This window comes from Bos javanicus, chromosome 9, assembly GCF_032452875.1.
Source record: "Bos javanicus breed banteng chromosome 9, ARS-OSU_banteng_1.0, whole genome shotgun sequence".
In the NCBI taxonomy this organism is placed as follows: Eukaryota; Metazoa; Chordata; class Mammalia; order Artiodactyla; family Bovidae; genus Bos; species Bos javanicus.
In genome coordinates, this window is record NC_083876.1 from 40,967,375 (window position 1) to 40,995,035 (window position 27,661).

The 27,661-nt window shown below is 39.6% G+C and overlaps 2 protein-coding genes across 4 annotated transcripts in view; both read right to left on the reverse strand.

The window, feature by feature from the left end:
* The window catches only part of LOC133253853 (coiled-coil domain-containing protein 162-like), a 153,836-nt gene extending 151,341 nt beyond the window's left edge, over positions 1-2,495 (reverse strand). For 2 of the 3 annotated variants that reach the window (XM_061427612.1, XM_061427610.1), the window contains exon 1: positions 664-2,494. In XM_061427612.1, the coding sequence (XP_061283596.1) occupies positions 664-792 (129 nt within the window). In that variant the 5' untranslated portion in view covers positions 793-2,494. Of the gene's footprint in view, positions 1-663 lie in introns of all 3 variants that reach the window. The other variant, XM_061427613.1, reaches the window with a different exon arrangement.
* A 174-nt stretch (positions 2,496-2,669) lies between these two features.
* On the reverse strand, positions 2,670-27,366 carry LOC133253857 (putative uncharacterized protein C6orf183). Its single transcript, XM_061427624.1, has 9 exons — positions 26,380-27,366; positions 24,223-24,295; positions 23,744-23,854; positions 17,797-17,910; positions 15,490-15,684; positions 14,180-14,333; positions 12,694-12,851; positions 9,939-10,091; positions 2,670-7,896 (listed from the first exon to the last, which is right to left on the reverse strand). The coding sequence occupies exons 1-9, from the start codon at positions 26,514-26,516 to the stop codon at positions 7,783-7,785; spliced, it is 1,209 nt and encodes a 402-aa protein (XP_061283608.1). The 5' UTR covers positions 26,517-27,366; the 3' UTR covers positions 2,670-7,782.
* Between the last annotated feature and the right edge of the window lie 295 nt (positions 27,367-27,661).

The window sequence follows — 27,661 nt, forward strand, 5'->3', positions numbered from 1 at the left end:
TTTCTTCCTGTTGTACCTGGTGGAGGTTGATGTTGCTATATATTTATGACCAAATCTCCCATATTTGGTCATAGTTGCCCTGGGAAGCCACATGTGTTGAATGAGACTAAGGCAGAAAGTTTGCTTCCTTCAAGCCCAGCTCAATTTCCTCCTCCTTCAAGAGATTTCCCCCAATAGAACCAACCCTGTGAAGACCACACTCCCTGTAAACACTCACAATATTTAAAGACAGTGAAAGTGAAAGTAAAGTCACTCAGTTATGGTCGACTCTTTGCAACCCCATGGACTATAGGAAAAGATTTCTCCTACCAGGCTCGTCCATGGGATTTTCCAGGCAAGAATACTGGAGTAGGTTGCCATTTCCTTCTCCAGGGGATCTTCCCAACCCAGGGATTGAACCCCGGGTCTCCTGAGTTGTGGGCAGATGCTTTACCATCTGAGCCATGTCCAACTCACTAGTATTCAGCACTAGAGTGCGCAACTCTGCATTGGTACTTATCCCTTGAGTATAAACCTTGGTAGCAAGAACATATTGTATTATACTTCTTTATATTCCTCTTTTGGGGGAAGATCTCTAAAAACCTACCAAAGTAAATTTCTAAGGTCTATAAACAGGTGGTGAGTTGAACAGAAAGGCATATTGGTTATTTCTTCCTGTTGTACCTGGTAGAGGTTGATGTTGCTATAAATAGTCTCCCAGATTTGGTCATAGTTGCCCTGGGAAGCCACACATGTTGGATGAGATGAAGCCAGCAAGACTGTCTTTGCAGCATGATCCTGGAGCACTTGCATTACTCGCTCAGGATTGGAAATCTTGAGTAGAACACAGAGAAGAGATGGTTGGGAGAAGGGTTATTCCATTCTTCTCAGCAAGAATTTGGTCACATACACATGAATGATAAGAAGTCCCAGGTGGGACTTTATTCATTTAAAAAATAAAAGTAAACTCAAACATCGTAGTTCTCTTAGGCATGTTCCTCCAAAGAATACTACGTATTCAAATATACATAAGCAACTAATTAAAAAGTTCTGTGACAACCCCTGAAACACAGTAGCAAGTAGCACCCTGACACATGTTGTGGCACCAATGAAAAGATAAACTCTCATCACTTTTGGGTTTGTCTACTTTTAGGAAGTTGCCAGGAGATGGAGGAGGAGGCATGTAGGTAATGTGAGAAAAGCACAGGCTCTATAAGGACACAGCCCTGGGCTCATATTCCTGCTGAAATCCTGGCTTTTCATGTAGAGCAGGATAAGAACACTAATGAGGTCTCTCCCAGAATTGGTGCATGCTTGGCATGTAGTAGATGCTGAATAAATGTTCCTCTAGAGGTAAAAACTCACAGTCCCAGAGCTGAACTTCTACTTTAGCGATACACATATTACTATATTTCAATTATTTTAATACCACAAGGAAACTTCAAAGATTATTTAGTCCTATCTCTATCAAAATTCCAATTTTTTTTTTTTTTTTTTTTTGGCTAAAGGAGAAAAATTCATCCTAAAATGCATATGGGATCTCATGTTCAGTCATGTCTGACTCTTTGTGACCCCGTGGACTGTAGATCGCCAGGTTCCTCTGTCCATGGGATTGTCCTGGCAAGAATACTGGAGTGGGTTGCCATTTCCTCCCCCAGGGGATCTTCCTAACACAGGGACTGAACCTGCATCTCCTGTGGCTCCTGCACTGGCAGGTGGATTCTTTACCACTGAGCCACCTGGGAAGCCCCAAATAGCCAAAATAATTTTGAAAAACAAAAACAAAGTTGGAAGACTCAAAATCCCTGATTTCAAAACATATTACAAAGCTACCTTAGTCAAAATGGCATGGTACTGGTGTACATTGGACATACAGACCAGTGGAATAAAATGGCAAGCTTAGAAATAAACTTCTGAGTGCATAATCAAATGATCTTAGTAAAGGTGCCAACACCATGCAAAAGAGAAGGAACAAGGGACATATGTATAACTATGATTGATCCATGTTGATGTATGGCAGAAACCAACACAATACTGTAATTATCCTTCAACTAAAAATAAATAAATTAAGAAAAAAAAAGAGTAGGGACAGTCTCTTCAACAAATGGTGCTGGGGAAAAAAATGGATATTCACATACAATATAATAAAGTTGGATCCTTATACCATATATAAAAGTTAACTCAAAATGGATTAAAAATCTAAACGTAAGACCTAAAACTATAAAAGTCTTAATAGAAAATGGAGAAATTTTCATGATATTGAAATCCAATGATTTCTTGGATATGACACAAAATGAACAGGCCAAAAAAGAAAAAAATAGACGAATGTGACTCAATCAAACTTAAACAATTCTGTGTATCAAAGGAAAAAATTAACAGAGTGAAAAGGCAACTTAAATAATGAGAGAATAATTTGCAAATAATGTATATGATAAGGGGGTAATGTCCAGAATGTATAAGGAAAACTCCTACAATTCAACAATAAAAAAATCAAATAACTCAATCAAAAATAGGCAAAGAACTTCAAGGAAAAAGAAAGAACTTCAAAGGAATTTCTCCAAATATGATATAAAAATGGCCAAAAATCATATGAAAAAGTGCTCAAAATTACTAATCATTAGAGAAATTCAAACTCTTGCCTGGAAAATCCCATGGACGGAGGAGCCTGGTAGGCTGCAGTCCATGGGGTTGCTAACAGTCAGACACGACTGAGTGACTTCACTTTCACTTTTCACTTTCATGCACTGGAGAAGGAAATGGCAACCCACTCCAGTGTTCTTGCCTGGAGAATCCCAGGGACGGGGGAACCTCGTGGGCTGCCATCTATGGGGTTGCACGGAGTCGGACACGACTGAAGCGACTTAGCAGCAGCAGCAGCAGAGAAATTCAAAAAGGAAAAAAAATCACATTGAAACATCACTTCATATCTACTAAGATGACTAATATTAAAAAAAGAAAGAAAATAACAAGTGTTAATGAGGATATGGAGAAACTGAACCCTTCTGCACTATTGCTGAGGTTGTAAAATGCTGCAACTACTATGGAAAATATGATGGTGCTTCCTCAAAAAGAGTTAAAAAGAGAATTATATTATGGTCCAGAAATTCTACTTCTGCGTATATATACAAAAGAACTGAAAGCAGGATTTCAAAGAGTTATGTTCATATCCATCTTAACAGTAGTCTTATTCACAATAGCCATGAGGTAAAAGCAACCAAAATGTTCAACAACAAATGAATAGACAAAATGTAGTGGATACATACAAAGAAATATTCAACCTCAAAAAGGAAGGAAATTCTAACAAATTCTGCGAATGAACCTTTAGGATATTATGGAGGGTAAAATAAGCAGTCACAAAAAGACAAATCCTGTATGATTCCATAATATGTGGTGCCTGGAGTAGTCAAACTCACAGAAACAGAAAGCAGAATGGTGTTTACTAGAATTTAGAGGGAGAGAGGAATGAGGAGTAATTATTTAATGGGTAAAGAGTTTCAGTCTGCCAGATGAAAAGAGTTCTGGAGATGGATGTTGGTGATGGCTGTATAACTTTATGAACTTACTTAATACAACTGAACTGTACACTGAAAAATGGTTAAATGGCAAATTTCAGGTTATGTATAATTTTACCACAATTTGAGGGAAGAGAAGGAAAAAATAATATAAAAGGATGTTGCATAACCCTCACTTCATTTTCGCCAATGTAATTTCTTGCAAAATTATAGTACAATATCCCAAGCTAGATACTGGCTTGTATATTGACTGTTACGATATATAATACACAGTATACAGTACAGATTCATCATAAGGATCCTTCATATTACCCATCTATAATTATACTTCATCTCCTTCCCCACCATTCTCTTATTAACCCCCAGAATCCACAAATCTGTTCTCCATTTCTATAATTCTGTCATTTTAAGAGTTTGCAGGGCTTCCCTGATAGCTCAGTTAATAAAGATTAACTCCTGCAATGCAGGAGACCCCAGTTCAATTCCTAACAAAAGCAGAAGATATTAAGAAAATGTGGCAAGAATACACAGAAGAACTATACAAAAAAGATCTTCATGACCCAGATAACCATGATGGTGTGATCACTCACCTAGAGCCAAACATCCTGGAATGTGAAGTCAAGTGGGCCTTAGGAAGCATCACTACAAACAAAGCTGGTGGAGGTGATGGAATTCCAGTTGAGCTATTTCAAATCCTAAAAGATGATGCTTTAAAGTGCTGCACCCAATATGCCAGCAAATTTGGAAAACTCAGCAGTGGCCACAGGACTGGAAAAGGTCAATTTTCATTCCAATCCCAAAGAAAGACAATGTAAAGAATGTTCAAACTAGTGCACAATTGCACTCATCTCACATGCTAGGAAAGTAACACTCAAAAATCTCCAAGCCAGGCTTCAATAGTACATGAACCATGAACTTCCAGATGTTCAAGCTGGATTTAGAAAAGGTAGAGGAACCAGAGATCAAATTGCCAACATCTACTGGATCATCAAAAAAACAAGAGAGTTCCAGAAAAACATCTACTTCTGCTTTACTGACTATGCCAAAGCTTTGACTGTGTGGATCACAATAAACTGTGGAAAATTCTTAAAGAGATGGGAATACCAGACCACCTGACCTGACTCGTGAGAAATCTGTATGCAGGTCAAGAAGCAACAGTTAGAACTGGACGTGGAACAACAGACTGGTTCCAAATTGGGAAAGGAGTATGTCAAGACTGCATATTGTCACCCTGCTCATTTAACTTATATGCAGAGTACATCATGAAAAATGCTGGACTGGATGAAGCACGGCTGGAATCAAGACTGCCAGGAGAAATATCAATATGCAGATGCACCACACTTATGGCAGAAAGTGAAGAGGACCTAAAGAGCCTCTTGATAAAAGTGAAAGAGGAAAGTGAAGAAATTGGCTTAAAGCTCAACATTCAGAAAACTAAGATCATGGCATCTGGTCCAGTAACTTCATGGCAAATAGATGGGGAAACAATGGAAACAGTGACATACTTCATTTTCTTGGGCTCCAAAATCACTGAAGATGGTGACTGCAGCCATGAAATTCAAAGATGCTTGCTCCTTGGAAGAAAGGCTATGACCAACCTACACAGCATATTAAAAAGCAGAGACATTATTTTGCCGACAAATGTCCATCTAGTCAAAGCTATGGTTTTTCAGTACTCACATATGAATGTGAGAGTTCGACGATAAAGAAAGCTGTGTGTCGAAGAATTGATGCTTTTGAACTGTAGTGTTGGAGAAGACTCTTGAGAGTCCTTTGGACTTCAAGGAAATCAAACCACTCCATCCTAAAGGAAATCAGTCCTGAATATTCATTGGAAGGACTGATGCTGAAGCTGAAGCTGAAACTCCAATACTTTGGCCACCTGATGCAAAAAAAAATGACTCATTGGAAAAAACCTGATGCTGGGAAAGATTGAAGGCAGGAGGAGAAGGGGACTGCAGAGGATGAGCTTGGTTGGATAGCATCACTGACTCTATGGACATGAGTTTGAGCAAGCTCCAGGAGTTGGTAATGGACAGGGAAGCTTGGTGTGCTGCAGTCCATGGGATTGCAAAGAGTTGGAAACGACCAAGCGACTGAACTGAACTGAAGAGTGTTGTGTAAATGGAATCATGCAGTCTTTATGGGTTGAGTTTTTTATTCACACAGTTCTCTGACGATTCATCCAAGTTTTGGGGTATATCAACAGTTTTGTTCCTTTTTATAACTGATTGCTGTTTCATGATATGAACATACTTCAGTGTATTTACTCAGTTTCAGAAAAACATCTATTTCTGCTTTATTGACTATGCCAAAGCCTTTGACTGTGTGGATCACAATAAACTGTGGCAAATTCTGAAAGAGATGGGAATACCAGACTACCTGACCGGCCTCTTGAGAAACCTGTATGCAGGTCAGGAAGCCACAGTTAGAACTGGACATGGAACAACAGACTGGTTCCAAACAGGAAAAGGAGTACGTTAAGGCTGTATATTGTCACCCTGCTTATTTAACTTACATGCAGAGTACATTATGAGAAATGCTGGGCTGGAAGAAGCCCAAGCTGGAATCAAGATTGCTGGGAGAAATATCAATAACCTCAGATATGCAGATGATACCACCCTTATGGCAGAAAGTGAAGAGGAACTAAAAAGCCTCTTGATGAAAGTGAAAGAGGAGAGTGAAAAAGTTGGCTTAAAGCTCAACATTCAGAAAACTAAGATCATGGCATCTGGTCCCATCACTTCAAGGGAAATAAATGGAGAAACAGTGAAAACTGTCAGACTTTGTTTTTTGGGGCTCCAAAATCACTGCAGATGGTGATTGCAGCCATGAAATTAAAAGATGCTTACTCCTTGGAAGGAAAGTTATGACCAACCTAGATAGCATATTCAAAAGCAGAGACATTATTTTGCCAGCAAAGGTCCATCTAGTCAAGGCTATGGTTTTTCCAGTGGTCATGTATGGATGTGAGAGTTGGACTGTGAAGAAAGCTGAGCACCAAAGAATTGATGCTTTTGAACTGTGGTGTTGGAGAAGACTCTTGAGAGTCACTTGGACTACAAGGAGATCCAACCAGTCCGTCCTAAAGGAGATCAGTCCTGGGTGTTCTTTGGAAGGAATGATGCTAAAGCTGAAACTCCAGTACTTTGGCCACCTCATGCAAAGAGGTGACTCATTGGAAAAGACTCTGATGCTGGGAAGGATTGGGGGCAGGAGGAGAAGGGGATGACAGAGGATGAGATGGCTGGATGGCATCACTGACTCGATGGACATGAGTCTCAGTGAACTCCGGGAGTTGGTGATGGACAGGGAGGCCTGGCGTGCTGCGATTCATGGGGTCGCAAAGAGTCGGACACGAGTGAGCAACTGAACTGAACTGAACTGAACTGAAAGGACATCCAGGTTGTTTGTAGTTTTTGGTTATTGTAAATAAAGCAGATATAAATTTTCATGAAAAACAAGAAGGAATGAAATCTGGTCACATGCTACAACATGGATGAACTTGAGGAGATTCTAGTAAGTAAAACGAAGCCAGCACAAAAAGACAAATACTGTATATCCTATTTATATGAAGTGTCTAAGAGTAGTCTAATTCAGAAACAGAAAGTAGAATGGTGGTTGCTTGGGGCTGGGAGGAAGAGGAAATAGGGTGTTGTTGAGTAGGCAGAGAGTTTTTTCATTTTTGCAAGATGAAAAAGTTCTGGAGATCTATTTCACAACACTGTGAATATACTGAACACTGATGAATCATACACTTAAAAATGGGTCAGATGATACATCTTATGTTATGTGTTTATTTATTTATTTTTTTTAACCATAGTAAAAGTAAGATAGTTCAATGTTTAGTCCACTTATTTGGTTTCACAAATGAGGAAACGAAAACTGAAAGAGGTTATGTGACTAAAGCAAAATCACACAGAGATATTGGTGTGATATCTCTTTAATATCACACCCCTCTTTAACTAGTGTTAAAGCCAACTCTTTTGACAACTGTCACTAATGAAAGCTAACAGGATATAAAATCGGGCAATTAGATTAGACAATTCCAAATAAAGCCTTCATAGTGAATCCATTGGAGAAGGAAATGGCAACCCACTCCAGCGTTCTTGCCTGGAGAATCCCAGGGACGAGGGAGCCTGGTGGGCTGCCGTCTATGGGGTCGCACAGAGTCAGACACAACGGAAGCAACTTAGCAGCAGCAGCAGCAGTGAATCCATAGCTAACATTTTTTAAAAGTGGAAAGAGTTCAATTTTCTGAGAACAGAATTTTATCTACAAGGAAACATGGTTACTTTTTTACCTTCAAAAACTTTGCTTGGAGTTGCGTTAATACATCTATTCTTCTCCGTTCTTTTAGTTTGGTCAAAAGCTTCTTTTGCCAAGGATCACATTTTGGCTTAATCTAGTGGACAAACACATACACACAACTTAAATATAACAGAATGGTTCTCAATAAAAGTTGCAAATAAAGAGAACCAAGGACTTTCTGAAATGGGATCTGGCCTCAGTGGTAGTTTTCTAGAGCATGTGAAGTCTTGGCAAGGGTCTGTGTGGATTCTCAGGTCTGTGGAGGGAGAGGGCAACAGCAGTTCCTACTGGTACCTGGCCTGAGATGCAGTAGCTCCATCTAGAATGACACGGCACCATTTGCTGGCGGAAGGGACCTTAAATCCATCAGTGTTGGGCACTGCACTAACTTTATGGGGCAAGAGAAGTTTGCCCACAAAATCTCCTTGTGGCTCCACATGTAAAACTTCACCTTTCATATTAGCAAGCTGTATTTCAAAAATTAGTTCTTGAGTACTTCAATGTACTCATAACTTTCAAATTTAGATCTAGCTCTAAGCTCCAGCCTGTTATATCCAACTATCTCCTTGATATTTATACTTGAATGGCAAGTATAATAATTTAAAACAGAAAGTCCAGCTTTCCTTACACCAACCACCTATTTGCTCAAGCCCCAAATTTAGGAATAACCTGTGATTTCTCTGCTTTCCTTCCATCCATCTTTATCACATAAGATGTTTCCTTCGTGACACAGTTGATCCTCATTATTCATGGATTTTGTATTTTTGGATTTGCCTACTCACTGAAACTTCTTTGTCATTCCCAAATCAATACAGAACTTTCCTGAACATTCATGGACATGCACAGGATGGTTGAAAAGTTCAAGTCACCCAACCCCACATTCCCAGCCGAGGACAAACAAGGTGACATTCACCTATTTACTACTTATTTGAGTGTGTACTATAAACAAATGTTCTTTTTATGGCCTAATTAGTGCCAGGTTTTTATACTTTTTGTGCTTTTCTTTAGTAATTTCACTATTTAAAATGGCCTCCAACAGGGGGCTGAAGAGCTGTCTAGTGTTCCTAAGTATAGGAAGGCTGTGATGTGTCTTGTAGAAGGACAAGTGTTCAAAAAGCTTCGTTCAGGTATGAGTTATAGTGCTATTGGCTATGAGTTTGATGTTAATGAATCAACAACATATATTGAATAAAGTCTCTTCAAATAGAAACACATATAAAACTAGTTATGTATCGATCAATTGATGAACCTAACCTTTTATTTCCCCTATGAAAGTGGTTTAGGATTTGTTAATTCAGTATTTGTGGCAACTTTACAGAACATAACTCCCCTCAAACAATGAGAATCAACTGTATTTACCACTATCTCAAATCAACTCATTTAACCTACTCACTTTTGAATAATTGTGAATTGTGTCTCTCCAGCACCATGGGCCATGTATGACACACGGAATGCAGTCAGTAAACAGTTCTGGACTAAAAAACTGTATTTACACAATTCAAGTATAACTTTGAATGTTCTTTATTCTTGCCAAGTAGCCCAGGTCACTAACAACAAGGAGTTCTGACTCAATCAGATCAGATCAGATCAGATCAGTCGCTTAGTCATGTCTGACTCTTTGCAACCCCATGAATCGCAGCACGCCAGGCCTCCCTGTCCATCACCAACTCCCGGAGTTCACTCAGACTCACGTCCATCGAGTCAGTTATGCCATCCAGGCATCTCATCCTCTGTCATCCCCTTCTCCTCTTGCCCCCAATCCCTCCCAGCATCAGAGTCTTTTCCAATGAGTCAACTCTTCGCATGAGGTGGCCAAAGTACTGGAGTTAGAGATGGGCAAAAGAATATGCGAGAACTTCCAGAAAAGGTAGATCAGCCTGGCTAACTTCAACAGACTCAAGGCAGGAAGGAGCTGGGGGATGGTGGTACACAAGGCCAGGTTTTCTAAGCCGCCTCTCCTAAGTCAGGCAGGCACCTACCCTTGCTCCCAGGGCACAGTTTGTTGAGGGCATTGAGGAGAGGGGATAGTAGGCATCTGACAGACCGGATGCTGCCAGGTTGTCTGGCCTCCCTGGAGAACACTCTGTGACATGGCTGACATCATTTACAAGTGACCGTCACCACAAGGCTCCTTACCTTTATAAAGGAAGTCCAGTTGGCTCTCTTTTTCAAGGCCCTATGAGGTCCTGCCAAATTCAAATTTTCCACTTTAGCTATCCCAGCATTATAGTCTGGAAATGTTTGCATTCTCTGTTGTTCCATGAAGATGCTTTGAAATTTTTGGGAAACCTAAACAGGATGGAGAAAAGAGAAGCCCAGGGGCAAAAAATAGTCTCAGGCTGAAGGCAATTTCAAGAACAGGTACTGACTGCCTCTGAAAGAGTCTTGGAGTCAAACTATTTTATACAACATGATTCTGTGACAGTAATAGGACTTAAATGTAAATACCTGAGGGGCACATGCTTTCCAGTCAGCCTATTACTATAATTATGTGTGTGTTACTTGTTCTGAATACCCGCTTCAAAGATTGGAAATAATGTAATATATTTATTTATATATATATTTAAACGGACCCTCAATGGGCAGTAGATTGTCTTTCTTTGGGAATACATTCCCTTTTCCTGACCACCTGGTAAATGAGAAAATTTAAGGGTTAGATAAATCCTGCACCCAGAAGCCTGACCAGGACATTGCTAGAGAGAAGAATCCAGATGCTGGGACCTGTTAAAACTCCTTACGGTACATCAATCATACCCCTCGCATCTCAGTTCCAGACTGAGGCTTTCTATGATATAACTGCCTACTGCTAAGATGCAGACACTGCGTGCTCCCTTCTTGGGCAGACCCAGCCTCCCTGTGCAACTGCCTTTATCAGTGCACCAGCCACCTGCATCACGACTTCCTCAGTGCAAGGAGAGCTTGTGGAGGGAATCTCAAGAATCTACCCCATGGTGATGGTTGCAAAACAATGTGAATGCTCTTACTACCACTTAGCTGTACACTTAGAAGTGGTTAAAAGGGTAAATCTTATGTATATTTAATTACAGAGGAAGAGAGAGAACCTGACACACACTAGGGCCTGAAAAAAAGTTTCCGGAATGAGTAAGTTCAATGAGACACAGAGCTAAAGATTCTTCCAGTTAATGCTGGTACTTTCCAGGCTGTGTTATCCAATACTATTGCTCCTAGCCATACGTGGCTATTTAACATTTAAATGCGAATTTATAAAAATTAGATAAAATTTAAAATTTAGTTCCTCATTTACACTACCCAGTGTTTCACAGTCACATGTGACTGACTAGTGGTTACCACATCAGACAGACACAGATCATACCCATCAGTGCACAAAATTCAATGAGATGGTGCCAGTCTAAGCTAGAGTGGCAAACTTTTTCTTAAAGGGCCAGATGGTAAATATTTTAGACTTTGAAAGCCACATGGTCTCTGTTACAACTACTCAATGCTGCAGTTACAGTGTGAAAGCAGCCACAGACAGTACATAAATGAAAGGGCATGGCTGTATTCCAATAACACTTAGCTTTAACAAACACTAGGAGGTGGGCTGCGGGCTGTAGTTTGCTGACCCTGCTCTAGGGCTTTGGAAAACCAAAATAAACACTCTTCCTGTTTATAGAAATTTGTCCTACACAAAAAAATGTGTTGTAATGTGATTATCTTGGGAGTACAATTAGCACTGCACATAATACTGTTACAAGAAAATCAAAAGTGGAAACTCTCTCTATGTGAAGACAAGCTGTTCTTTGGGGAGAAGGCTGCTCTGTGGGAGAGTTCTGCAGCCTCAAGTTCTTTTGTTATCACTGATGACAGTCTACTGTGCCATAACCTATCTTTATTTATTTGGACTCTTTTCAACACTGTCTTGGTCTGATTCTGGTTTGAGTCTATCATAATACTTGCTGATAATGAATGAGGGTGAGGATACTCCCATAGAAGCACTCTATACTGAAGACAGTGCTGCTACTGATATGAAAAGAAAGACAAAAGCTAAACATCACCACCTTCAAAGAAACCAGAGGACATGTGATACCACTGGTTCCAGTGAGCTTTAAGAGTCCGTGTTACATAATAAAATAAATAATCCCAGTAAAATAATGCTGGAACAAATACACATGGATGTGAAACTTCAAGGTAAAAGTAAATGGTGATATAGTAAGTAAGTAAGTAAGTAAGTGGTTCCTTCTTACACAAAGGGTGTTCAAAAACATACAGATTTGATCTTTGCCTTTTTGGATTAATCAACTTATTATTTTTACCTAGCAAATACATATATGTACAAATATTATACACCCAGATCTAGAAAAATATCTTTTTGTTGAAACTCTGGCTAAAAAGTTTATTATTGTAAATTTGAGGTTCTCTATGTATAATCCTATTTTTTTTCCCTTTGAAACAAGTTCTAATATGGCTTTTGATAATATGATTTTTTTATTCAAGGAGGTGCAACACCATGAGACAGCAGACTATGACTGCTTAACTTTAAAAATCACTACACAATATACACTGTACTGAATATAAAGCATTTTGCCAACTAAAGAGCTATTGGTACACTTTCTGAGAATCAAAGGGCTTTAGACACTAGACAACTCCATACTAAAAAAATGCCAAATCTTGGCTATGTTTACATCATCTATTATGGACTACAACCTACCATTTTCTTTAAATTCTGCAGAAAAATAATCCTACAATCCCTCTGGGTTGGATATTCAAGGGTTTCAAAATTCTAACAGAGAGAAAGTTCAACCGCTAGTCTAAATCTCACTATTACTATTATATTTTATCACGGCAGTGTGAATATCCAACTTCATGGCAGATACTAGTATTTTCTTTCATGAACACCTATATTTGCATTAAGAAAGAATCCATAAAGTACCAAGGCAAAAAGTTCTGTCTCCTTAGAAGCATCGCTCAGCTCTTCCACGTCATAAGAGATACTGAAATGCGAGAGCAGAAGCCTCAGCTGAGGTTTCAGTTCTTCTGTTTCTGTTGTGTGTTGGGGCAGAACGAAAGCAGTTTCTGTTCTCATTGGCCCTGAAAATATCCAAAATCAAGAGCATTAACACCAATGAATACCGGTCTCAGAGAGAAAAAGGAGAGTCCTTTGAGAAAACTGAAGTCAGGGCCTCTTCCATGGATGGTGAGGGCCATTCTGCTTCATGCCCAGCCTTCTCTGCCACAGTTTGTAAACTGCACACACTCAGCCAGGCCTATCTGATGAACTCCTGGTGCTGGTTTTCTGGGGGAGGTAGTTAGGACTCCCCCTTCTCGTAGCCTGCAGGAGAAATCCAACAGACCCTTTGGGGAATGACTTAGTGAGAACAGAACTACCTGTAGTCCTTTGGGGTAGACAAAGAATATGACTTCCAAGTTAACAAATCAGGAGAAGCTGAGAACCTTCACCTCCTTTCGCCTGGCTCACTCTTACACATCTCTAAGCACCCAGATTGGACTTCCCATTTGAGATACCTTCTCTGATTCCCCACAACAGGGTTGGCTGCCTCTCCAGGTGCAACTGGTAAATTCATCACTCAGAGTAAAAACCTGATCAGATTTCTAAGTCATCTGTAACATAAGGTAAGGGTAAGAAGACTATTAAATTGATTCAGATAAGGGAAGTCTTTAAAGATCATGTAAAACTAAAAAGGAAGGGACTCTGCTCAATGTTATGTGACAGCCTGGATGGGAGGGGGATTGGGGGGGAGAATGGATACATGTATATGTACGGCTAAGTCTCTTCACTGTTCACCTGACGCTATCACAACATTGTTAATTGGCTATTAACCAATACAAATGTTTTTGGTATTTAAAAAAAATAGAAATGAAAAGTTTTCAATCCTGGGGAAAAAAATGAAGGTGACCTTAGTGATCACTTGATCTAAAAGGCTTATTTTGGAGATGAGTAAATTGAGGCCCAAGGAGATGAAATGACTTAAACATGTAGGCTCACAGTGAGGCCACAACAGAATAGGCCTAGAGCCCAGTACTCCAAATTTCAAGTTTATTGCTTCCCCACCCCCCTTAATTGTCTAGCTATAAAGATGGAGATAATAATTTCTAAGAGAAGTGTTTGTTATTTTTTTCCACCAGAAAATATTATATTAACACTTGTTAATTAAGAAGATAAAACTTTTGGAAATTCCCTGGCAGTCCAGTGGTTAGGATTTGGTGCTTTCACCACCAGGGCCCAGGTTTGATCCCTGGTCAGGGAACTAAGATCCTATAGACTGCATGGCATGGCCAATTTTTTTTTTAAGATATAATTTTTTGGTACATAGAAAAATTTCAAGCAAAATCAGGTGCACACGTGAAAAATAACAATCTTTTCTCCACATTTCCTAAGGGGAAAGAAGACTTCTTACCTGAAACACTGGCATTCGTAGAGTCTGGAGATGCAGAACCCTGGATGTCAGGGTCAGTGTCATCAACAGGAAACTTTTCATTTTCCTGACCAACCTCAGGGACTTCGTCAACAGCTACACTCAGAGCTTTGGAGATGGGTAAATACTGGAGAGCCTACAGAAGGGGACAACCAAGGGGCTACATGTCAATTCAGTTCTCAAAGAATCTTCCAGACTTTGTTTCAGGAGCAGCTCTTTGGTTTGACAGAGGAGGAAAGAGGCGGAGGTGGGCCTCAGTAATCTGCTCAATCATGAAGGGCTAAATCTGGAGCTAGGGACCTTGTGTTGTCATCCAGGCAGGCCTACCTTGATCAATGACCCATAATGAGCAGGGCATCATGTGAGGTGCTAGAGATACAAAAATAAGTAAGACATGGACCAAATTCAAAGAGTTCAGAGTTTAGTAGGGGACCAGGACTTAGAAGCAGATCATTACTATGCCATGTGACAAGGGAGAGATGATTCAGAGGTAGACCCCACAGTGACTGATTGGGGAAGGGATGATGTCAGGATGATGGCCAGGAGTCATGGTTGGTGGTATCACTAAGATGAGGTGTAGTGGAGTAGGAAAAAATTAGGTGGCAAAACAGCAATCTTTCTAAAACAGAATGTGGTCACATCACTCCGTTCTGATGCCTGTATCTTGCAGTAGGGCCTCTCCTCTGTGACTCTCTTTACTTTGTGATTATACTCATCACATTGTATTTAAGTTGACTTAAATACAACTTTAAGTTATATTTAAGGACTTTACTTGCCCTTTTTCCTATCATCCTGTGACTTACATTTTGTTGCTGCTGTTCAGTCACCAAGTCATGTCCCACTCTTTGTGAACCCATGGGTTACAGCACTCCAGGCCTCCCTGTCCCTCACCATCAGCAAAGATTATATACTCCCATTGGCCCAGGATATGTCCCTGGCATAAATTAGACCCTCACTAGAGGTTGCTGAATAAAAAAAGTGGATCTACATTAGAGAGCATAAATCCAGAACAAGAGGCTGAAAACAAGAAATCATAGAGTGAATACAAAATAGTGTAACAGAGACATCTTTGGGTAAGCTAAATGGAGTGATTTCATTACAGCAAGGTTCCAAAAGAAAAATACTTTCAAAGGTCTCAAAGAAAAAAGCTAGTGACCCATTACTTTCCTGTTGTTTATAAGGCAGATGGAATACAGAAACTGACAACCTCAAATTAGGTGGCAGGTGTGAAGAAAACAATGTCCTGACCATCCTGGGAAGGCAATGCATCGCCATGTAACTGTTTCACGTACCTGCACATAGTGGTGAATAATCTTGAGTGAGTGTAGGTGACACACTAACCAATTTGTGTAAATAGTCAGGTCTTCCTGTGTCACTAAGTTAGGAGTGTTTTTTTTTCCCATAAGGAAGTTTTCTCGTGCAACAGACAATCGATCAGCTCTCTGAAGAGCATCATTGTATTCCTGCATAATGTAGACAACTTGTTTCTGTTTAAGAGAGATGCCAAGACAGAAGCTGATGATTTGCAAGCCTTATTCTTTGTGTCATTTGCTTCCAAGTATAGTGTATTACTGTTTGGGAGCCAAATAAGCTCTTGTAATATTAAAACTCTTTCACATTTTGAATTTGACTAATAAGGACAGCAATCAGTCATATTCTCACAACTCTGAAGGAAACTGACCCTAGCAAAGAGTCAGTGCATAAGAAAATTTAGTAACTGGAGTTGGCTTCTTAGATTTTTTAGCTATAGCCTATGAAGAAAAATAAATTTTCTATAATATAAAGCCACCCTCAAATCTCATTCTTAAAAATAGTACCATTATCTTCTGCCACAGGGAGAAATGGCAAGTAAGGGCATCCATTAGTTCCTTTACCATCTTTAACCACCACTTAAAGCATCGACAAGATATATTGTTTGTGGAGATGTAAACTGGTGCATCTAGTGATAATATGAAAACAGTATAGAAATTTCTCAAAAAAGTAAAAATAGAACTACCATACTGGTAACAGCCACTATGGAGAAGAGTAAGGAGATTCCTTTAAAAACTAGAAATAAAAGTACCATATGACCCAGAAATCCCACTACTCGGCATATATCCTGAGAAAACCATAATTTAAAGAGACACATATATCCCAATGTTCATTGCAGCACTATTTACAATAGCCAGGACATGGAAGCAACCTAGATGTTCATCAACAGATGAATGGACAAAGAAGTTGCAGTACATATATGCAACGGAATATTACTCAGCCAATTAAAACAGGAACAAATTTGAGTCAGTTTAACTGAGGAGGACAAACTTAAAATCTATTATACAGTGTGAATTAAATCAGAAAGAGAAAAACAAATATCATATATTAATGCATATATTTATATACAGAATCTATAAAAATGGTACTGATAAAACTATTTGCAGGGCAGAAATAAAGACAAAAACATAGAGAATGGATTTGTGGACATAGTAGGGGAAGGAGAAGGTGGGATGAATTGAGAGATTAGCACTGAAACATACATTGCCATGTTTAAAACAGATAGCTACTAGGAAGTTCAGAGAAGGCAATGGCACGCCACTCCAGTACTCTTGCCTGGAAAATCCCATGGATGGAGGAGCCTGGTAGGCTGCAGTCCATGGGGTCGCTAAGAGTCAGACATGACTGAGGGACTTGATTTTCACTTTTCACTCTCATGCATTGGAGAAGGAAATGGCAACCCACTCCAGTGTTCTTGCCTGGAGAATCCCAGGGATGGGGGAGCCTGGTAGGCTGGCGTCTATGGGGTTGCACAGAGTCGGACACGACTGAAGCGACTTAGCAGCAGCAGCAGTAGGAAGTTGCTGTATAACACAGGGAACTCAGTCTGGTGCTCTGGGATGACCTAAAGGAGTGAGATGAGGGGCTGGGAGGGGGCTTCAGAGGGAGGGGATATATGTATACTTATATCTGATTATTGTTGTATGCAGAAACCAACACAATATTGTAAAGCAATTATCCTCCAATTAAACATAAAAATTAAAAAAAAAAATAGAACTACCATGTCATCCAGCAATCCCATTTTTGGGTATATATATCAAAGAAAACAAAATCAGTATTTTAAAGCGATATCTGTATTTCAACATTCCATTGCAGCATTATTCATAATAGTCAGATATGAAAACCTAAGGGTCCATCAACAGATGGATGAATGGATAAAAAAAATGTGGTAAAAATACATATAATGGAATATTATTCAGCCACGAAGAGGAGGGGAATCCTAATATTTGTAATAACATGAATAAATCTGGAGGACATTATGCTAAATGGAATAAGCCAGACAGAGAAAAAGACAAATACTGTGTGGTATCCCTTTATATGGAGTCTTAAAAAAAATGTCAAACTCAGAGAAGCAGAGAATAGAACAGTGGTAACCAGGGACTGGGTCTTCGGGGAAAAGGGGAGATGTTGGCCAAAGGGTACACATTTACAGTTTATGTAGCATGAATAAGTCTAGAGATATAATGTACAGGCATGATGACTAAATAAATAATAGCATTGACAAGGTTAATGACCATTTTGTTTCATCATAGAAAATAGCCCATTGATTCTGTTCATGGGCTTCCTACCTTGTAAAAAGGATAAAGTTGCTCCATGATCTTACTGTGATGGCAAAATCTCTTCCACCTAAGCATGTGTAAATATTTACTCTGGGCCAGCTGGGTAATTCTCTCTGTATAATGCTTTAACAACAACAACAAAAATTAACGAGAATACAATTAGGAAGGAAGGAAGGAGGGGTGTTCTCAGTCGTGACTGACTCTTTTCGACCCAATGGACTGTAGCCCGCCAGGCTCCTCTGTCCATGGGATTCTCCAGGCAAGAATACTGGAGTGGGTTGCCATTTCCTCCTCCAGGGGATCTTCCCACCCCAGGGATTGAACCCATGTCTCCTACATTGGCAGGTGGGTTCTTTACCAACTGCACCATGGGAAGACTGGATTAAACCTTAAGAACAGAAATAATAGGAAAATAAGTTTGGCTGTTTTTAAAGGATCTACCAATACTTTCTACATGAAGATCATAAAATTAAGAAACCTGGCTCAATATACCATTCAAATTTAAATAGATATTTTGTCAATCCAACAGATTATAATTTCATCTATCAGTTGTTGAAATTTTAACAGTGACATAAAAGCCTATAAAATTATCTAAAGCTAAGCTTAAAATTTTTTTAAAAACTGAAGTTTATGAATCTAAAGTACAAAGAACATTATAAAGGAGATTATAGCTTTTAACCTTAGATCAAGAATTTTACTTATACTTAAGTGTAGTCAAATGGAGAAGGCAATGGCACCCCACTCCAGTACTCTTGCCTGGAAAATCCCATGGATAGAGGAGCCTGGTAGGCTATAGTCCATGGGGTCACTAAGAGTTGGATACGACTGAGCAACTTCACTTTCACTTTTCACTTTCACACATTGGAGAAGGCAATGGCACCCCACTCCAGTACTCTTGCCTGGAGAGTCCCAGGGACGGGGAGCCTGATGGGCTGCCATCTATGGGGTCGCACAGAGTCGGACATGACTAATGCGACTTAGCAGCAGCAGCAAGTGTAGTCAAATAAGCCAATTCTTAAAAAATGTTATTTCTGATAAAAAATAATACTGCTATGATGGAATAAGTAGGATCAGATGCACCCTTCTATCATAAACCATTAGAAAATAGGGCAAATTACACAAAGCAACTGTTTACTGACATGCAACAACAGGCAATGCAGAACTCTTGTCCTTGAGAGAAAGGAAACAAATGAAATGAGCTCTGGTTTTCTGTCTGAAGAAGGCAGTTTTTGAACTAGAATAGGAAATCAGAGCATGATGGTCTCTCTGAGTTAAGGATAGAGAAGTCAAATTTGGAAAGTTGAGTCAGCTGGAGTTGACAGGGCAGAGTAATGGAGAGGAGAAAGTTATGCAGAAAAAGGGCTCCAGAAACCTACACAGAGATTTCTGAGTTCTTTGCTGACTATTAAGCACTGCATTGCACAGGGTGGAACTCCTTGAGGCTGTGCAAAGAATAGCAAACTAGGGAATTGTAAACTGAACATTTCTCAGAGTTCAGACAGAACTAGAAGATGTTCAACTTTCAATCTGACAGAGTAAAGAGTCCTCACTAAATACCTGGGGCATTCAGCAGAGACACAAAAGGGGTGACAATTTAGTAAGAAGAATAAAGTATGTCTGGAGTAAAAGTTACTCTAAACCTGCTCTAGGAAAGCTTCAAGACCAAGCCTTGTAAGTGTGAAACTGATCTATAACTTAATTGCCTGCTAGAATGAAGTATAACATCCTTAAAGGAATATTAAAAAAATCAGCATTCAGCAATGTAAAACTGCAATGCCTAGCCTCTAGGAAAAATTACTAGACATGCAAAGAAGCAGAAAAATATGACCTATAAGATGGGGAAAAATTAATGAAGAGAAACAGGCCCAGAAATGGCACCAGTGATAAAATGAGCAAACAAGGACTTTAAAGGAGTTTTTATTACTATGCTCAGTATGTTCAAGAATTGAAAGGAAAATGTGAACATAATAGAGAAATGAAAAATATTTTAAAAAGTTAAATAGAGCTTTTAGAAATGAAGACTACAATATATGAAATAAAAAATTCATTGGATAGGATTAACAGCAGATTAGAAATGGACATGGAACAATGGACTGATGCAAAATTGGAAAAGAAATATATCAAGGCTGTATATTATCACCCTGCCTACTTAACTTATATGAAGAGTACATCATGCTAAATGCCAGGTGGGATGAATCACAAGCTGGAATCAAGATTGCCAGGAGAAATATCAACAACCTCAGATATGCAGATGATACCACTCTAATGGCAGAAAGTGAAGAGGAATTAAAGAGCCTCTTAATCAGGGTAAAAGAGGAGAGTGAAAACCTGGCCTAAAACTCAACATTCAGAAAACTAAGATCATGGCATCTGGTCCCATCACTTCATGGCAAACAGATGGGGAAATAATGGAAACAGTGACAGATTTTTTTTTTTTTTCTGAGCTCCAAAATCACTGTGGATGGTGACTGCCCCCATGAAATTAAAAGATGCTTGCTCCTTGGAAAGAAAGCTATGACAAACCTAGACAGCACATTAAAAAGCTGAGACATCACTTTGCTATATACATATAGTCAGTGCCATGGTTTTTCCAGTAGTCAGGTATGTAGTGAGAATTGGACCATAAAGAAGGCTGAGTGCAGAAGAATTGATGCCTTCAAATTGTGGTGCTGGAGAAGACTCTTGAGAGTCCCTTGGACAGCAAGGAGATCAATCCAGCCAATGCTAAAGGAAATCAGTCCTGAATATTCATTGGAAGGACTGATGCTGAAGCTGAAACTCCAATACTTTGCACATCTGATGGGAAGAGCTGACTCATTGGAAAAGACCATGATGCTGGGAAAAATTTAGGACAGGAGGGGAAGGGGGTAACAGAGGATGAGATGGTTGGATGGCATCACAGACAAAGGACATGAGTCTGAGCAAACTCAGGAGATAGTGAAGGACAGGGAAGCCTGGCATGCTACAGACCAAGGGGTCACAAAGAGTCAGACAAGACTTAGCAACTGAACAACAATAGGAGCAGCAGAGGATTAGACAGTGAAGAAGAAATGGTTAGTAAACTTGAAGATATAGCAATAGAAACTATACAAAATGAAGCATGGAGAGGGGGAACAGAAAAATTTAACAGAGCCTCAGTGATTTATGGAAGATATGAAGTGATTTAACATATATGTCTAGGCTTCTCAAGTGATGCTAGTGGTAAAGAACCCACCTGCCAATGCAGGTAGATGTAAGAGACACAGGTGTGATCCTTGGGTTGGGAGGATCCCCTGGAGGAGGGCATGGCAACCCATTCCAATATGCTTGCCTGGAGAATCCCATGGATGGAGGAGCCTGGCAGGCTGCAGTCAATAGAGTGCAGAACAGACACGACTGAAGCATGCACGAATGAAATGTATATGTCGCTGCAGTCCCAAAAGGACAAGGAGGGATATAAAATACATTTGGAGAAATAACAGTTGAAAAAACTTTTAATTGATAAAAATGATAAAATCACAATCCAAGAAGTTCAACCAACTCCAAGCAAGAGAAACACAAAGAAAACCTCATCAAGGAACATCATAATCAAATAGCTTAAAACCATTAAGAGAAAATCTTAAAAGCAACCAGAGAACAAAAGAATAAAAAGTATTAGGAAATGGAAACAATGCAAACCAGAAGACAGTAGAGCAACACATTTAAAGAGATAAAAGGGAAAAAATATCAGCCTAGAATACCATATTGAACAAATATACCTTTTTAAAATGAAGGCAAACAAAGACCTTTTTTTTTATTCAAACAAATACCAAGAGAATTTGTCCTTGGCACATCTGTTCTACAAGAAATGTTAAATTAAGTTCTTTAGGCAGAAGATAAATGATAACATATGGAAACTTGGATTCTACCAAGCTTTTTCAAAGCTTTTGCCCGTCTAGTCAAAGTTATGGTTTTTCCAGTAGTCATGTATGGATATGAGAGTTGGACTATAAAAAAAGCTGAGTGCCGAAGAATTGATGCTTTTGAATTGTGGTGTTGGAGAAGACTCGAGAGTCCCTTGGACAGTAAGGAGATCAAACCAGTCAATCCTAAAGGAACTCAGTCCTGCATATTCATTGGAAGGACAGATGCTGAAGCTGAAACTCAATATTTTGGCCACCTGATGCAGAAAAGTGACTCACTGGATGCCAGAAAAGATTGAAGGCAGGAGAAGAAGGGGACTGCAGAGGATGAGATTGGTTGGATAGCATCACTGACTCTATGGACATGAGTTTGATCAAGCTCCGGGAGTTGGTAATGGACAGGGAGGCCTGGCATGCTGAGGTCCACAGGGTCGCAAAGAGTTGGACACAACTGAGTGATTGAACTGAACTGAAGCTTTTTCAGCCTCTGCACTATTGATGTTTGGGACTGAATAATTCTTTGCAGTGAAGGGGTGGTTCTGTGCATTGCAGGATGTTTAGCAGCGTCCCTGGCCTCTACTCACTAGAAGCCAGTAGCAACCCACTGCTGCTGCTAAGTCGCTTCAGTCGTGTCCAACTCTGTGCGACCCCATAGAGGCAGCCCACCAGGCTCCCCCGTCCCTGGGATTCTCCAGGCAAGAACACTGGAGTGGGTTGCCATCTCCTTCTCCAAAGCATGAAAGTGAAAAGTGAAAGTGAAGTCGCTCAGTCTTGTCCGACCCTCAGCGACCCTGTGGACTGCAGCCTTCCAGGCTCCTCCATCCATGGGATTTTCCAGGCAAGAGTACTGGAGTGGGGTGCCATTCCAACCCACTCCCCTCCCCAAATTATGACAGCCAAAAATGTCTTGCCAAGCATCTCCAACCTTCACCCTCCCCTCCTTTTCTCTCCCACGAGAAACACTGATACACACTAAGGAATGAAGAGTGCCAGAAATATTAGGGAAAGAGAATCCTGGATGAAAATAATGACATTAGTTTGACTTGCAAACAAAATCTGAATATTTTTGTTTCTGTATGATTTATTATTAGTTAATTGCTAACTTATTACTTATTAGTTAGTTGCTAATAATCTACTTTGTATGCATAGTGAGGTTGTAACTCAAAACACAAGAGTAAAGAACAATGAATTTTAAAAATCTAAACAGTACATGCTTATTATAAATTTTTTTTAGTTTTAGAAAAATTATAAAATTTTAAAAATAATTTCTATTATAAAAAATTTAGAAAATGCATAAAAGCAAAAAAAGGAAATTCATTGTTTGCCATTCAAAGACAGTAATTACTAACATTTTGGCCTATGTCTGCTCTTCAAGCGATTTTTCTGTACACTACATGACCATTATTGTAATATACATACACACATATGTTTTTGTTACCTAATATTACATAACACAATAATTCTTTATGCAGAAAATCTTTAAAGGCAGAACAATAATCTATCAAATACCATACTGTTTTTCTTAACTCTCCTATGACTAGACATTTAGGCAACTCCAATTTTTTCACTTTTATTATAATGCTGCAATAATGATCATTATGGAATATCTTCCCCCCACTCCCCATGTTGTGAGTTATTTTCTTAAGAGAGATTTCCAGAAATATCTTCCTTATGTCAGCCAGCAGTTTTTGAGGTCTGCAACTATCTTAGTCAATGTTGTATTGCTTCCTAATACCAGCACAGGGAGTAACTAGTAGAAACTTTGCCAATTGTCTAGTGCCGGTAACTAAGCTGAACTTAAATGGCATGTTGTAGCTGTTGTTCAGTTGCTAAATCGTGTCTGACTCTTTGTGACCCCATGGACTGCAGCACTTCAGGCTTCCCTGTCCTTCACTATTTCCCGGAGTTTGGCATGGGTCTCTAGCAAAGAAGAGCATTTATATGAACCAAATTCTGCAAACCATACATATAGAGAATATTGTACGCTGGCCAGAGGACATACCAGAAAGCCAATTTTGTTCATACATTTCTACTAAATTTCAAATCTCCTTTTCAAATTACAAAATGACTCTTACCTGCAACAGAAGCAAAGGTAAATTTTCAGGAGTGTACTCTCTCCTTAGGCAGCTCTCTAGCTCCCTCTGCATGACATCTGATTGAATAACAAGGGACTTTGACTCAGCCACCTGAACCCCGGAGAACAGAGCAAGCAAAGAAAGGGAAAGAAGGAAACAAAACAATCAGTGTCTATGACAGAAAACGACATACAATTTCTGATCGCTTTCATATGTTATGCTGTTATACCTAAGATTTCAAATAATTATTTTTAACATCATAAATCAAGGAACTGTAAAGTTGAACACTCTACAAAAATCAGATATCTCTGAAGGATTGGCCTTCTCTGGTCCAGCAGTGAGCTGAATGTTTTTTCTTTGTAAACATTGTCAGTAAGATCAGCTGCTTGTTTACAAAAAGTTTTCCTTGTCAAGAGTTTCCAACAATTTAGCAAATCCTAATTCACTGTGGTATTGAAATAGCCCATTGTTTTACTCACCTGTAAAGTTTTCTTTAGGGCCAGTTCCCTTTCTCTTCTAAAGTAAGAGATGTCCTTTGGCATTTGAACAGAGCTGCAGAAAATTTTATGCAACAGAAGTTGTAATTATAGAAGCTATTATAAATCAGATTAAAGACTGTTGCTATTGTTTAGTCGCTAAGTCAAGTCTTATTCTTTGCAACATCATAGACTGCAGAGCACCATGCTTCCCTGTCCATCACTATCTCCTGGAGTTTGCTCAAACTCATGTTCATTGCGTCTGTGTTGCTATCCAATCATCTCATCCTCTATCACCCACTTCTCCTCCTGCCCTGATTAATCTGCAACTCCACAACTGCTCATTTCTAAATAAACATATTACACTGGATTATTGGTGGCATGTAAAGGCCACAGGCTTCTGTCTTAGAATCTCTCTTGTGTATACCTCATTCCTGTTAAACCTTAACTTGGGCCAGATGTCCTCTCCTTCTAGTCTTTCCTTTTACCCCAACTTATCTCTCTAGAAAGAGAGACAGTGGTGAGGACGTTTCTTACTCCTACCCATAGTTCCTTCTATAATCTCATTTCTAACAATTACTGTGCTTATCAGACCTCTATCTCATCGATTTTATTTGACACATAAAATAAGTATTATTCAAACAAAATGTTTTTATTTTTGTGTTCTAGCTCAGTTATCTGGAGGATGAAAATGACCCTTATATATCAAACATGAACTACTTTGGAAATTATTTTAACCAAATTTTCTGCTTCAAAAAATTTATTCATCTCTAGGAAAAACACTGCAGAAGTGCTTGCTTAAGCACCCTCATTGACTGTTGTCCAAGCCTAACCATGAGGAAGGTGTTTGCACCAGGGACTCTGACATAAGGAAGTACAAGCAGCATTGCCCTGGGGTCTGATAAGAGGTGGGACCCTGGGTCAGAAAGAGGGATCCTCTCCACATTGGGTGTAAGATACACCCCAGGGCTTGGTCGCTTCGGGAACATTAAAACCATGGTGCAAATGTTACTGTATTAAGATGGGACTCTTAATACAGACTCTTGCAAACACTGGCAAGGGGACCACAGGAGATCATTCTGGAATACATGTGAGAAATGAGATTTGAAGGTGATTGTAGTCAGTAAAGTTCAGATTAATATTGTTCATGTGACCATTTATCAGTCCTCCTTGAATAAGTTTTAAGGGAAGATGAAAATAGATTGTTAGTTTATACACTTGTCAGCAGTTCACCCCACTGGAATCATGGTCCTGTTTCTCAAAGGAACACCAGGCTGACAGTCAGAAGGCCTCCCAATCATGTGGGACTAAGAAACCCATGAGCCAGCTATGTTGAATTCCCAACTGCAGTTGGAATAATGCCTTCTCTTATCTCATGTCTTGGTTTTGATGAAAAAAGATACAAGTTTTGAAAGGGCCTTGAGGGTAAAAGCATGAATAAATCAAAGGTATAATTTCTGTGATTACTGGGTACCTACCTGTATCCTGGCTACAGCCTCACAGAGATGGAAAACCAGTAACCACCTAGAAAGGGGACCAGCTACTAAACAGGCAGTCAGGGAAACAGAAGAAACCCATTCTTTCCCTGCCCTCTTGTCTTCTAATTCTTTGGCATGCTGGGAGTTTGGGTGGGATTCAGGGTTCAGCTCTCTGACCCTCTCTTGCTCAGATCATGCCTTTCCTCTCGGTTAACCTCAAAGTGTCTGTGAATGACCTAAAGAGTTCAATTGCTATCATTGGCAGCATTTACCTGTAGAATAGTTCTTAATAGAACATCATTTTGCAGAATTCACTATCAAATACCTCATATTATTTTTGTTTTGAAATTTCTCATCAAAATCAAGGTCAAATTCAGTTAAAATATCATTGGAGAAAATAAGGTTTCATTGACTATGGTTTGTATAATAGCTTCTGGAATCTTAAGACAATGATATGTGTGAGATGGAAGAGCACTTTTTCATTTTCTTTGGTAGCACATTGCCTCTAAATGCCTTGACGATTCTAGAATATAGGAAAGCCTTAAGGGCAGCAGTCAAGCCTGAGCTTGAGATGCTGCCAAATGTCCAAGTAAAAAGGATAGGGGGGCTCTGATGGAGATTATGGGATGTGAGTAGTGGTTGAAGCTCTTGAAGACCATGCCTTCACACTGCCACTATTTACCTGTAAGTTTGATGAGCTGACCCCTGGAGAGTCCATTGTTCTTCTATCTCAGACTTCAGTTCAGTCAATTGTGTAGCCAGTTCTTTTTCCAACACCTGGATCCTTTCTGTGGAAGCGATCTTATAAATTTCATCCATGGTTTGCAATTACTAATTTTCTGATCCCTGAAAAAAAGAGCACAAAACTTGTGGCTGATTCCATTGGTGACCATTACCCAGTGTGTGAGACTTTGTCTATCATTGTCCAAGAAATCACGTCAACTTTGTGGAAATTACAACTTTTTGTAATTTGGAGAAACAGCTGGATTAGACTATCATTTATGAGTTAATCACTGTTTGGTGAATAGTAGAGAAAATATAGGTTATATCTCCATTGATCATCTTTATTCAGCCCAGTTCACCTTTAGAAATATCTCTATTCCAGCTTTGATTGTGCTGCTGCTGCTAAGTCGCTTCAGTCGTGTCCAGCTTCGTGCCACCCCAGAGACGGCAGCCCACCAGGCTCCCCCGTCCCTGGGATTCTCCAGGCAAGAACACTGGAGTGGGTTGCCATTTCCTTCTCCAATGCATGAAAATGAAAAGTGAAAGTGAAGTCGCTCAGTCGTGTCCGACTCCTAGTGAGTCCAATTTATTAAATGAGATTGAATCCCCCCTGCCTGACCTCCATTGTCTTCATAAAGGCTTGTGGGGCTTACACACTAAATGTTTGAGTGGTGGTCACTTCTGCTTTCTATCACTTCTGCTGGAACAAATAATAGGTATGTACAGGATCCCTCTACATGCCGAAAGCATATATCCGTAACTTTTTTGAAGGCATGAGCTTCTGACCAGAGGGAATAGACTGTGGGTGAAGAGCTGTGTAACATGATCATCATCCATGTAACTTTTGGACTCAGAAGAAAATCATGCTTATGTATATGAAAGTATTTTCTTAATTTTAAATGCTTATATTTGTCCTATACCTTTTATAAATAAAATAGTTGATGACCGCACCCTCCCCTACTCCCCACCACCACCCCAGTTCACAGCCTGTCAGATTCAATACAACTGTATGCTAAGTACTTAGTGTCAATATTTTTATTAGCAACACAGATTAACTTCATGACCCAGAATGAGACACATCAATTGCAAGAGATTCAGTAGATGACGTGTTTCCTCTGCTACTGCTGCACTCGTCTGTCCTGGACAAGGGGGTAGAGTCAACTTGGGCCACCTTAAGGAAGTTTTAAATCTTTAAATCTTCCTTTTAAGATTTTTATTTTTCATTTTCAGAGGTATTTCCT

What these genes read in the sequence shown, in the direction of transcription:
- LOC133253857 (XM_061427624.1), bottom strand. Translation starts at nt 26,516, where the DNA reads ATGGATGAAATTTATAAGATCGCTTCCACAGAAAGGATCCAGGTGTTG. An exon ending in AACTTTATCCTTTTTACAAG is followed by an intron (nt 15,685 to 17,796) that starts GTAGGAAGCCCA and finishes TCTCTTAAACAG; the next exon opens with AAACAAGTTGTCTACATTAT. An exon ending in AGACAGAACTTTTTGCCTTG is followed by an intron (nt 10,092 to 12,693) that starts GTACTTTATGGA and finishes CATCCTGTTTAG; the next exon opens with GTTTCCCAAAAATTTCAAAG.